This window comes from Dermacentor variabilis, chromosome 1, assembly GCF_050947875.1.
Source record: "Dermacentor variabilis isolate Ectoservices chromosome 1, ASM5094787v1, whole genome shotgun sequence".
In the NCBI taxonomy this organism is placed as follows: domain Eukaryota; kingdom Metazoa; phylum Arthropoda; class Arachnida; order Ixodida; family Ixodidae; genus Dermacentor; species Dermacentor variabilis.
The window spans coordinates 206,057,633-206,070,293 of record NC_134568.1 but is presented as its reverse complement, the minus strand read 5'-3'; the positions used below and the strand labels follow the sequence as shown (position 1 = coordinate 206,070,293).

Here is a 12,661-nt window from a genome sequence, read left to right as displayed (position 1 = left end):
ATCGTCGACCGACGAGGTCGTGCAGCACAGCAACAAACAGCAGGCATCGCGCGGCCTGGCGCCTGGGGCTGGCGCGTACACCGAGCGATTCGCGCCGCGTGTTCCAGGCATCCTCGTCACTGGGCCGGCAGCGGCCGTGACAGACGCGTTGCGCGCCGTTATTCGTTTTCACGAACGCCGACCGCGGTCCGTCCTTGATAGCGGGCGGGCCTGCCGCGTCGAAGCGGGTGATACGCCCGCCTACAGACTCGCCTGACGGAGTCGTACGTGACCTGGGAGTGTGTGTAGCTGCGAGCAGCAATCGCGGTCGTACAGCACGCCGTCTCTTTGTTGTTTCGTCTCGAGCGGTCTCTAGGGCCACCCGATGGGCGGTGGCCAGGGCACGGCGGCGAGCATCGCCTGCACTGTGAGACAGGCCCCTCGCGGCTGATAAAACGCCGGAGACATCAAATGGCGCTCCTGCATGTTTTCCTCTTTTTTTCTGTGTTAACAGCGCTTGCTATGTGCGGGCAAACGTGCGCTTCGAGATCACTTTTGTATATATATATATATATATATATATATATATATATATATATATATATATATATATATATATATATATATATATATATTGGAGGCGGCGGGTTCCTTTCTGAGTGCTTGCTACCACTTTTTTCGAAGTGTTACTCTTAGTTGGGCACACGCGATCAAACGCCTTGTGTAAGTTGATTACGCAGGGAACAACTTGTTGATTACTTCTGGTAGTACTTTCAGCTGATATTCTCACCTTTGACCATATGCTATGATTTGAGATTGGCCGTCTTCAACCATTCGGTCACATTTCACGAGCACAGATCGCAGTGATTAGCTTGATTATCCTATACAGGGTGTCCCAGCTATCGTGAACCAAGATTTTAAAATATGTAAATGCCACGTAGCTCGACCGAACCAAGATAATGTTATTTGCCGTCGTTTGGAGATACTCAGATTATTTTTTTTGCATTCCACCTAATTACATAATTAGTCTTATTTAATGAATCGACTTCTCATATATCGTAATTAGACGAACAGTATCAACGAGAAAATTGTAGAGCAACATGGAAAACTCCCGATACAGTTTTCTGTTGCTCAACACGTGCTACATAAAGGTGTTTCCCTGGGCGTCAAAGGAGCCCGCGAATACACGCGAAACTGCCGCGCGACCTGCTGCTGGAGGCACTCTGCGTGTATTCGCGTGTACCGAGCCTTTGCGCATACAAAGCCGATACAGAGTCTGTAATGGCGAAGCGGTAGTTCTCTGTCGTCAATCGGTGTCACTGTGGCGCACGTAGCATAAGGTTTGCTGTTTCGCAGTGTGCCTTCGGTGCTTTGTCAGTGCCGCGGTCGTCGGCGCCGGAAGGAGTGCGGGCCACATGGGCACGCTGTGCCTATGCGCCGCCAAGCCATGAACAAGAGCTTAAGTATGACCTGAAAATGAATATTTTACAATAAAACGAATCCGCACTGTAACAACGTGCATTATGCATGGATCTGTGGCCGCTAAAGCGGCATCTACCCAACTGCTGCCCCCCGCGCTTCGCTCCCATTGGCAGGAGCTCTCCGTGTCAGGCCTGATGTGAAGCATAGGCGGAGAACAACTGCTGCATAACTGAAATGAGTAAAGAATATCATATTGCAAATTAAAAATTAAGACAAATCCATCCAGCATGTGGTTCGAACTACTGACCTCCCAAATCACGAGCGCAGTGCTATGACCGTTACGCCACGGATGACTTTCGTTTCTCTTCCTTACATGGTATTCTTTACAACGAGTTACAACAAAAGTCGGTAAATGGCTACATTAGAAAGATGACTTGTGTGAGTACTAGCTGATAAATAAAACTATCATAGTTGGCTCTAAAGGGGTGGCAACGACACACACCTAATAAACCGAGGGTACCAGTCTGGTTGAAGTTCTGTTTGGTCATAGATGTACTTTTAGGTGAACAATCATTTGACTAAACTGCACTGACGAAGAAACAACAGGCTCAGCATTTCTGTCAATCGTTCTATGTCATCCATAACCTTTGTAGTTCAATTAAAAATAAAAAAATACATATCATATGACACACCATCATCGTCAGGCACAAACATCGAACGGTATGCGGATTCAAATCAAAGTTTTATATGCAGGTTCTTGTATTTCGAACGGTCCTCCGAGGCGGAACCTCAGAAAACCCAAACAAGGACAAAGCCGTCCGTCCCAAGAAAACACACAATACATTTTATGCATACAGGATGGAAGAATGGTTAATAAGCACCTAATTAAATCTAAGCGGGAAACAATGAAACACACATTATCCTAAAGAAACTATGGTGGCATCTAAGCAGCTTTTATGATGCGTAAATGCAGGAGCATTACTTGTCGCATAATGTGGCGCTGAGTTATGTGGCTGACCTATGTCGCCGAATTTAGTGTTGCGGCGTTTTCGGGGACGTGGGGGGTCCACGTTTGGCTGCAGCAGCTTGCTTCGCACGGTTAGCCGCGTTGCAATGTCTCGTACTTCGTCGACAGTGAACAGGCTCCTCGTCTGATGATATAGACGCGAGCGATTCAACTTCGGACGATGAAGACTCCACAGCGTCGACATTGGCGCCACTAAAACCCCTCAAAGTAGCGCCAACCACTTGCCTCCTCCTGCGTTCCACTCCGCCGCTCAGCGCGGCCTCGACAGTGCTGCCTGAAATATGGGTGTAAACTCACGAAGTCCCAATAAATAAGACCATGTTAGCGCCTCAGAAAAAATACCTACATCAGCTATCACTTCACACGTCGATATATCAGTCGCTATTACATTATTGATTTTCACTTGCGCTAAATGCTATTTTAACAGGGCGTTTAAATGTCTAGTGGGCTACCTTCAACCACGCGCATCGCTTTTTCTTCTCCTGTAGCCCTTCTATCTTTCCCGGATTGGTTATCTTCGGAACTCAGCGTTTTGCAATTATTAGTTCTTTCGAGATCCGTGGATTTTCAATGTTGATTCACTTTTCAGTCATACTTTTTAAAAAAAATTTTACTTGCCCCGCGTGTGCTCGTGCTTATCTCTTGGACGTCGTTGACTTTTGTCAAGCAGTGGACTCACGTCCACGCGCACGTTCTTTGTTGGCATCTTTTCGTCTCACCAACCACGGCACTTGATTTCTCGCACTATATTCATCACAGCCACGAAAGATGAACGGAGAGCAGACATAGTTCGGAGTGTTTATGCACTGTCGCGTAATGAAGCTCGGCTAGCGACAAACGCAGCAAGCGATTCCTCCTCCGTGATACTGTGGTACCTAGGTAAAGGCAGATTGCGAGAAGCGAAAGTCCCCAGATGTCTCTCTCGCAACTCACGCATGCGCACGACGCTGGACAACATACGAAAAAGAAGGTCTCGAGTTCACGGGACCGTGTCAGCCTTGACAGCAGCAGCGTGACAAAATGTGGGGAAAGTGACGCCGATGTCACAAGCGAGCTTTCTCCCCGTCAATTTCGGTTTCAGCTAGCCTGCTGCGGAGGTGAAGTAATTTTTCGCCTCGGCTCCCTCAAGAACTTATTTCATCTTCCGGATAAACAATGTCAATGAGGGGCTTCCAAATGCGTGAATGCCGTATCCATCTAAAATCCATAAGCAAAACCCTTATTAAGCAACTCTGTTAATTTTTCTACGTATGGGCGGAAACTGATATTTATGTAGAGGCTACAAAATCGGACACTCAAGAGGTAAACGTATAGCTACCGTGATTTATATTTCACACACTCTAAAATTTTTGCACATCGACAAAAGATACAAGAAAATGGTGTAGAAAACCAACGGCGACGATTGTCAATGGAAGTGAATAGCCAAACGCCTCTAGAAAGCTGCTCACTTTATTAAAGTAAGGATGCGTTCGATGCAGTGAAAATATTTAGGCGGCGTTTCTTGTTTCATCACGCAATTCTGTAGATAATTAACAGACCCGTTAACCGGCACATATGTACGGGTAGTGTTAGGTGGACAACACGAGCGTCTCAAGGAAGTTTCCTGGGAACTTCGCTCGCGTTCGGAGACGAACGCGCCTTGCAACTCGGTTGCGCGAGATCACGCACCCTTTTCATCGGCGGTGAACGTCCAAGTGACGACTACGAGAAGCAAGGGCAAAATAGCTAAAGAAAGCTGTTCGCGTAAGAACCGTCACGTCCGGCTGTGAGAGGAACAGTGCGTGATGAACGAACGAGCACAATGGGCCAACTTCCTGACACATAACAACATGCTTGCAGTTTAAACGTTCTAAAATTGCTCAATTTATCGATTGAATCATGACTTATTAAGGAAATATTGGTTGATTGGGCAATTCAAGTTGTTCAACGCCCAAAAGCAACGCATGCGCAATGAGAGACTCCAAAGCGGTAATTTTCACCACCTGCACCTTCTTCACCTGTAGTAGTGCGCGTTTTCTTCTAATTAGCTCTATTTTTATACGGCCGCCGCGGCTGGGAAATCAATCGGCGACCTCGTACGCAGCCCCTTAACGCCGTATACAATGTGCTACCTCAATAGAACTATAAGCTCTTCTTTGCCTTTTCTTTGTTTTTTAAACGTGGTTCCTTCGGTAGCTCTGCAGGCTGAATTTTAGCTCACGTAACAAGCGACAACCGTAATGAAACCTGACACTTGCGCTGCGTCAGAAAAAGAAAAAAAAAACCAGTCGTGGTACGACGCGGAATATTCGCTGGCTTGCGCAACACGGAGCGAAGAGGAGGCGGACGCCGTTGCGCGTTCGTTGCGTCGCTGTCAGCGTGGCTAGAAAGCGCAAACACAATTTAATATCGACGCCGTGGACCGCGTAGCAGTTTTTGGCATTACTTAATATCCAGGCAACTTTGCAGGGGATAATAATATTGTCTCTATACTTTTTCATCGTGATCGTTCCCTGCGAAGCGGCAGCCGTAAGAAACCAAGCGCCCCCACACGTATAGATCGGCTGGTTGCAGCATGCAGTGATTAATTCGAATGAAAGTGATGAATATTATGATTGCGTCATCGTTTAAAAGAATGAAAGGGAGGCGGGATTAGGACCCACGCATTCCACACGGGAGCTGGAAGCTGTACCGCTGCACTAAAAACAAAATCAAAACAGCGTCTCCTTATAGCAAAGAATTTGTCACGCTGTTGGACGCATTCAGTAATCTTGGTAGCAGCGTGCGCAATTTTGGCTTGCTTGATTTTAGGCGAATTATGTGCAGAACTTGTTTTTATGACATAGCCAGAACGTTCGGTCGCTGCTAAACATTCTCTTTGCCAAACATCAAAAACCAAGTACGCCATCATGAATAGCGTGCATGCCTGCTTCGAGACTCAACTGCATGGTCTGCGATTGCCGGTTAGCTGGGTAGCGTTCGCGCTAAATACGGCCGCGTCTCTTCTTTGCACTTAGGAGAAAGCAGGATGTCTGATTTGCTTGAAGCTCTAGCTGCTGGAGTACGCCAGCCATCGCCACGTTCTTTCTCCTTTATTTCTGACACTACATTCAAATATATGTGCGAGATATATCTGGTGAGGCCACACCTCCTAGAAAAAAAAGTTGACGCTGCTCGACACCCGTAATTAGGCGGTAACCATCAATTTTTGCTCGTGTCATCGTCCATCTTACAAACAAACGTACCGGAATCCAGAGCATGACTGTTGGAGAAATTACGCACGTGTATTGGCTCATGTTCGTCGCCGCGTGTTGGACTCTTCCAGCGGCGGCATTTCCCCGAAGAAAATATCTGACCAGGGCAGATCGGCTGCCGGCGTCTACTTGTCTGAGGCCGGGCATCTCTGGCAATCGCCGCTGGACGAAGGTCGTCGATTGAACACGCATAAATGTTTCGCTCCATGTACTGCAAGAAGGAAGGAGGAAAGAAGCAGAAATGGACGGAAAGACAAGGAGATTAGCCACTTCTCAGACCGGCTGGCTACCATGTACTCCAAGCTTTAAAAAAAAGGCTGCGGGGTGCCGAGTCGGAGTAGCTTCTGTCTCGAGCTTTTTTTGTGTGTTTTTTATTTGTACTCAGAAAAAAGAGTGGACCATGTATTGCCGAAAGCAAGGTCAGCATAAGGTAACAACTCTACTCAACTTCGCCAGCGGTCTGAGCCGAGCACCGCCTGCTTATAGTGGCTGCGGCCGATCGGTCTTGAACGGTTGATGCTAATAAAGGAAGGGAATTCTCCCATAGAGAGGGAATCCCTATATTATACCGACCCAGATCACCGATGGCAGCAGATAATCTGAGGCTACTCCAGCAATTTCTCTATTGCACTCAAAAGAAAAAAAAATTGAGCGAGCTGGTGTTCATTCGTGGTTACGGGCAGCGCGAACGTTAAGGACAAATAAAGAAACCACACAGGATGAGTGCTTCACTTCAACTACTTTTTACTCACGGAGAACGCTTGTTTAAATACGAACAAAAAAATATAGGCAAGCCCAACTATCACACGACAAGAAGACTACAGAAAAAAAAGAAGAGGTAAAACAAACTGCGAGGATAACACAGACTTTAGAAAATGAAGAAACACATAGATGCGGACACCAGGTACATCAGATCGCGGCACATTAGTTCAAAATCACTTCCTGTAAAGAACTACGCGCATGCCTATCCCTTTTCCAACAAGGTTACTTCGCTATTTAAAAGTAATACCAATGTTTGGCTGACGCAACGCGATCGCTCTCTTTTTTAATGCTGTATGCTTCTACTAGTTTGCGTGTACTCTGATTTCCATGCTGGAAGAGTACAAGGAATTTCATTGTGCACAGTATTAGAAAAAGAAAAGGGGGGGGTCTTAAATTTGAGCTGTTGCTTCCTTTAGTACATTCGCAACACATCGGGCACATCTTTGTTTTGACGACAAAAAAGGGAGAGAGAAGCAAGGAAAGGCAGAGAGGTTAACCAGACGCATGTCCGGTTTACTATCCTGCACTGGGGTAATATAATAATGGGGCGAAAAGAGAGATACCAAGATAGAGAGGGACCACTAGTTGCACGCACACTTGAAGGTGCGCACCAATTGAGTCTATATAAACGGTCGCGGAGACCTGTCGACTTCAAGTAGCGTAGCAGCACGCTCGTTGTTTTCTGCGCCAGTGACGCGCATGGCCATTGTCCAAGGATCTTCGCTACTGAAAAGTGTCGTCAGTCAAGCAGCTTTAATGCTGCTCGGAGAGGCCCGCGTTTGACGTCATAACTCGAACAAAAACGCTGGACTTGTTCAGTAAACTACTAAAAACGTCCTGGGTTTCGGTCCCGCAGGAGTCGCACATTGGTGTTTCGCACATTCCAATGCGGAACGAGTACGTTTTTGTAAATGCCATCCCAATCCAGAGGCGGCATAACAATGTTGCATCGGAGCGGGGAGTTCGAGACGGTAGTTGCAGCTTTCCAGTTTATGTAGGTGATACTTCGATGAACTAGGAGACGACCAATAAGTGCACGTGACAGTTTGAGCCATGAGATAAAGCTTCCTTGCAGCATCTCTCCTCGCTAGGGGAACCGGAACCACTGGCGTTCCAAACCACCAAATTGAGGTCTTCCTTTCCACACTTTTCGCTAATTACGTAGTTCCCTTTTTCTGTTGTCACGGGAACGCTACAGTGCGCACACATTACACCACAAAGAAGGTGATTTCGGTGGCAAATCGTGTTGCACACGACGATAGGCTGAACATTACGGCCACAATCAAGTGAACTTTCTCGGCCCGGTGAGAGGAAATCACTCTTGTTTCGACGACCCGGAGAACCATTCACCGGTGGGCCTCATGAATCCGCGTTAGGAAAAACCACAATGATCATATTAATATTCCTGCGCTTACCAACTCCACCGCAATGTACCCCTTTATATGACTTAGCAACGCTCGTCATATACAACCGAACAAATGTTTACATAAGCAATGCTCAAGATTGGGGTTTAGTTGAACACCGTTCTAGGGAGCAAAAGATGGTTGGTTGGTTTTCTGGGGTTTAATAGCGCAAAAGCTACTCAGGCCATGCTGTGCCAGTCACAAATCTGCAATGCAACTCAACGTTAAATCGCGTAATCCTGCCGTGCATTATAGTTGATGTAAATAGCCAGTAGTCTCTAAAAAGGCAAACAAGTTAGTTTATGCCACTAGCGGATCATCTGCCAGTAATAGAGCAGGATGTAAAGGTATATGTAAATTATATAGGTTTTGTAAAAGCTCCCGTCTCTGTGTTTCAAAGTGTAGAGATGTCATAAGGATATGTATTACTGAATGAGGTTCATTTTCGCATGTCGGCGGGTTTTCTTTTCGGAGGAGAAAATTATGTGTTAGATGTGTGTGTCCAATCCGTGTGTCCAATCACCTCATAGAACCGTTGCTGGTGAGTGCACGACTTCCACTCGCCAATTACGGGTTTGGTAAGATGAAGCTTGTTGCTTATACAATTGTCCCATTCTTGTTGCCATTTTGTCATCAAGGCCTTCCTAATCGCAGTGATACTATCCTTATATGGAAGCGTTGTGTTTGTTGTGTATTCATGCGCTGCCATTGATGCACATCTATCTGCTGCTTCATTACCCGATATACCAACATGGCTTGGTACCCGGCAAAACCTAATTGACCGGCCGTATTTGTTTGGTGTTACCATGTTTAAAATATCCCCTAACAGGGGTTCACATTCGAATTTCACGTGTAGAGCCTTCAGTGCGCTTAATGAACCAGTGTATGTTAGTGTGTTTTCGTGTTTGTCAGCGATGACCTTTTAACTAAGTCCATATTGCGTAGACTTCGGCTGTGTAGAAAGAGACATGTTGCGGTAATCGAATACTTATTTCCCAATGTTCCCTTACGGCCCCCACACCCACGTGTTCTTTTGTTTTAGAGCCATCAGTGTAAAATTCCATGTAATTTTGATATTTTTCCTGAAGAGCGCGGAATTCTTGTATAATATGCTCATGTGGGGTGTCTTTCTTCATTAAATGTGTCAATGTCCACTCACATAACGGTGCGAAATCGTACCACGGGGCAAGCGCTGTAGCTTTCTGGCAACCTGGAGGACTTCGCGAGGAATGTCGTAATTACGAATATATTCCTCATATCGCAGGACAAGCGGCTTAATCATGCTCGGTTTGTTTGTATAATGTAAGCATGAGTTGCACTGTGTGACAATGTTGAAGCATATGTGTTGTGGTGAGGACTGAATTCTGTGTACGTAAAAAAAAGTTAGTAGCACTCTGAGCTGCTGTAAAGGAGGTTCATTACAGTCAACATATAAACTCTGGACAGGCGATGTTCTGTAAGCACCACTTGCCAGTCGTAGCCCAAGATTATGAACTGGATCAAATCGTCCGATGTAAGACTGTCTGGCTGAACCATATAGGATGCTACCATAATCTAATATGCTACGCACCAAAGTACGGTAGATGCGTAGCAGGCATTTACGGTCGGAGCCCCAGCGCTTCTGGGGCAGGATATTGAGGATGTTAAGTGCATTGTTCGCTTTGATCTTAAGGCTATTTATGTGCGCGAGAAAGTTTAACTTTTTATCAAACAGAACACCCAGAAACTTGTGTTCCTGTTTTACCGGTAGTGTGGCTTCCTGTAGCTTAAGGATGGGATCTGGTTGTAGGCCTTTTTTTTTGTATAAAGACAACAGTAATGGATTTTTCACTTAGGAAGCGAAAACCGTTTTCAGATGCTCACTGCGTTAGTTTGTTTGATATAATTTGAATTCACCCTTTGCATATTTCCAGGTTCGATGCACAACACGCAATTTGTAGAAAAAGAGGTGCAGGCCTTAATGGGCGGTGAGGAGGGCTGCGAGCTCTGCTCACGTCGATGATGTCGCTGTTTCTTTTTTTAACCTTTTCCTCGCTGTCCTCTTTCTAACTCCTATCCTGCAACCCCAGTGTAGGGTGGCAAACAGGAGACTAATATCTGGTTAACCTCCCTGCATTTCCTCTTCATGTCTCTCTCTCTCTCTCTCTCTCTCAATGTTTGTTCGCAAAAGTGGTTAATGCTGTAAAGCGCGGAATGTCGGAACATTACATCGGTTTTGATGCGACATGGTTGTGCAGAATGCACTCTTAAAAGAAAGGTCGTCATATTCCCTAACGAAATGCTAACACGTTACTTGTCCCAAAAAGCGCTGCCTTCTTAGTAAGTGCAGGTAGTAAAATGATGGTTAGGACTTTTCAATACCTGCTGAAGCTAGAAAGAAAGCTCTAACTTAGTACTAAGTGCTACCTCGGTAGTGCAGTTACTAACGCAATCGAAATATAATTACCAACGTTACAATGGGGCCTATTAGATTTATAAGTGCTGCTCGCATTGTCACATGAAGTCGATGGGTTTGTAAAAGCATAAGAAAAGTAAAATAATAAATATATATATGAAAAGATGAAACCGAGTCCTTTCGCTTTATATTAATGCACCAGTTAAGGGTATATATACGTAGTGTTTACCCTGCAGGTATATGAGGCCTACTGATTCCAGGTAAAATTGTATTACATATCTCCAACAAGCATCGATACGCCAGAACAACTTCACGAGTATAGTTACAGCCCAAGCTTGAGGGAGCACATGTGGCACCGGTGAGCACCTATGTATTTGGTCAAATAATCAGAGCGTTGTGCACAAATTCATAAAGCCTACTGTCTGCATATATGTGTGCTACGACGTCGCGCATAACTGTTAGTCCAACATAATGAACGACACTACAGGTTATCTCCATTTGGCATAAGACTGTCACAATCACGGCATAATAGGCCACGGCCCGACGAGGTAGTAGTGGCTTAGTAGTTACTTAGTAAAAGCTACTAAAAGTCCTTTCTGGCTAATAAAGGCAGCACTTACTAGCTTTACTAGCCGCTGGCTAGTACAGAACAAGTGAGAAAGCAAAATAGATAGTAATGTAGTAAACGCCTGCGTTTACTAGCTATTTACTAACTTTATTTTTAAGAGTGTACGTTGAAATACATGGCAGCGATTGATTATCGGTCCTCTTACCTATTGCAGTGGTTGTTCGGTCTGGCGCTCAACTGGAGGCGCACCCGGTGCTGGTGGCCGCCCAGCCGCCCGGCGAACTGGTGGCGCTACCGGAAAACAGCAAGCGCTGCGGCCTGAACGGCAGCTTCGTGGTGCTCCACCCGGCACGCGATGAGCCGCTGCTGCAATGGAGGCCTCAGAGCGGCTCCAGGAACGGTCGCATCGAGTCTACTCTACTGACGTAAGCGGCTGGTTCAAGTCTCATATCCACGCCCGTACTCATTTGCCGCATGTTCCGGCGCATGTTAAACCACCAACGCTAATCTAAGCTGCCTGTATGTATTCACAAAGAAGCCGCGGCCATGCAGATACGAAGAGGGAAAAAGAGAGGGAGGAAGGCCGGGAAGGCTAACCAGGTTTCAGGTTTGCCGTCCTGTCCGTATGCGGGGAAGAAGAGGCTTATAAAGAATACGGGAGGAGGGAGCTAAGCACGCACGCGTGCGCATCACGGAGTCCGGTGGACGTCAAGACGCGCAATAATGCTTTCATGGCCAACCGTTCAACGTGTTGAGCACAGCGGCGTGTGATCGTCTCTCTGCACACAATATGTGAGCACGTGCACAAAATGTGACCTGCAGTTTCCCATTCACCGCAGCAGTCTCAAGAAGGCTGCTGCCAATCGATGTAGCTTCTAAAAAAAGCAAAATAAAAAGAAAGGTTGTCGTCGTGCCTTTCGGCTTTTTGTTGTTGTTATTGAAACATTCCCGACGCAGTTCATACCACAACGAGCATTTTGCTTGTCGCGTGTTCCCTAATCTCCTTGGCGATAAAAAGGCGTCGTTTAAGCCCATATTTTTTTTTCTTTGCAATAACGGAAAAAGAAAGGTTGTCCGACCAAAATTCGGAGAAAATGTGGAACGGAGCACGTATGTGTAGGATGTCAGTGTTTGTCAGTGTTTTGAGGCAGTTAACTACGTATGCGAATTTGTCACTTCATTATGTCTACATCACCCGCCGTGGTTGCTCAGTGGCTATGGCGTTGGGCAGCTGAGCACGAGGTCACGGGATCGAATCCCGGCTACGGCGGCCGCATTTCGATGGGGGCGAAATACGAAAACACCCGTGTACTTAGATTTAAGTGCATGTTAAAGAACCCCTGGTGGCCGAAATTTCCGGAGTCTCCCACTACGGCGTGCCTCATAATCAGAAAGTGTTTTTGGCACGTAAAACACCATTTTTTATGTCTACATTACCCAAATAATGCCCTTTTGGCAGTGTAGCATAAATGAGCTCGAGTCTGTGGCTTAATCAGGCCTCTCTTTAGAAGCATTGTCCTAAGGAGCTAGAACATTGCAGAAGGCTTTACGGACATCTGTAGTAACCAAGATATATCCATGCACTTTTTGCTCCGCTCGCATCAAAACTTCATGAACAGGTTTATTTCATGAGATGCAGGTGAGCAAAAAAGTTTTTACGGCGCCTGCACCAGCAGATTTATGCTAAAAGCTAAGCCGGCAAAGAGTTCAGGCCTAGAATGCATGGACTGTTTTGCAAAGGCATTGCAGTAAAAGAAAGAGAACGTGTTTACACCGAATGAAGAATTTTCTATCTCTCGGTCAAATCACTTTCTGCTTGATGGGTGGCGGATTTCAGTTTCATTTGTCCTAGCCACCAGTCTCTTTTTGCCA

General features: G+C 46.1%; 1 protein-coding gene across 1 annotated transcript in view; it reads left to right on the top strand.

Annotated features, from left to right (window-relative positions):
- The window catches only part of LOC142559268 (uncharacterized), a 290,647-nt gene extending 279,429 nt beyond the window's left edge, over positions 1–11,218 (top strand). Inside the window, exon 3 of the mRNA XM_075670917.1 lies at positions 11,004–11,218. Coding sequence (XP_075527032.1) covers positions 11,004–11,218 — 215 coding nt within the window. The remainder of the gene's footprint in view (positions 1–11,003) is intronic.
- The last annotated feature ends 1,443 nt before the right edge of the window (positions 11,219–12,661 follow it).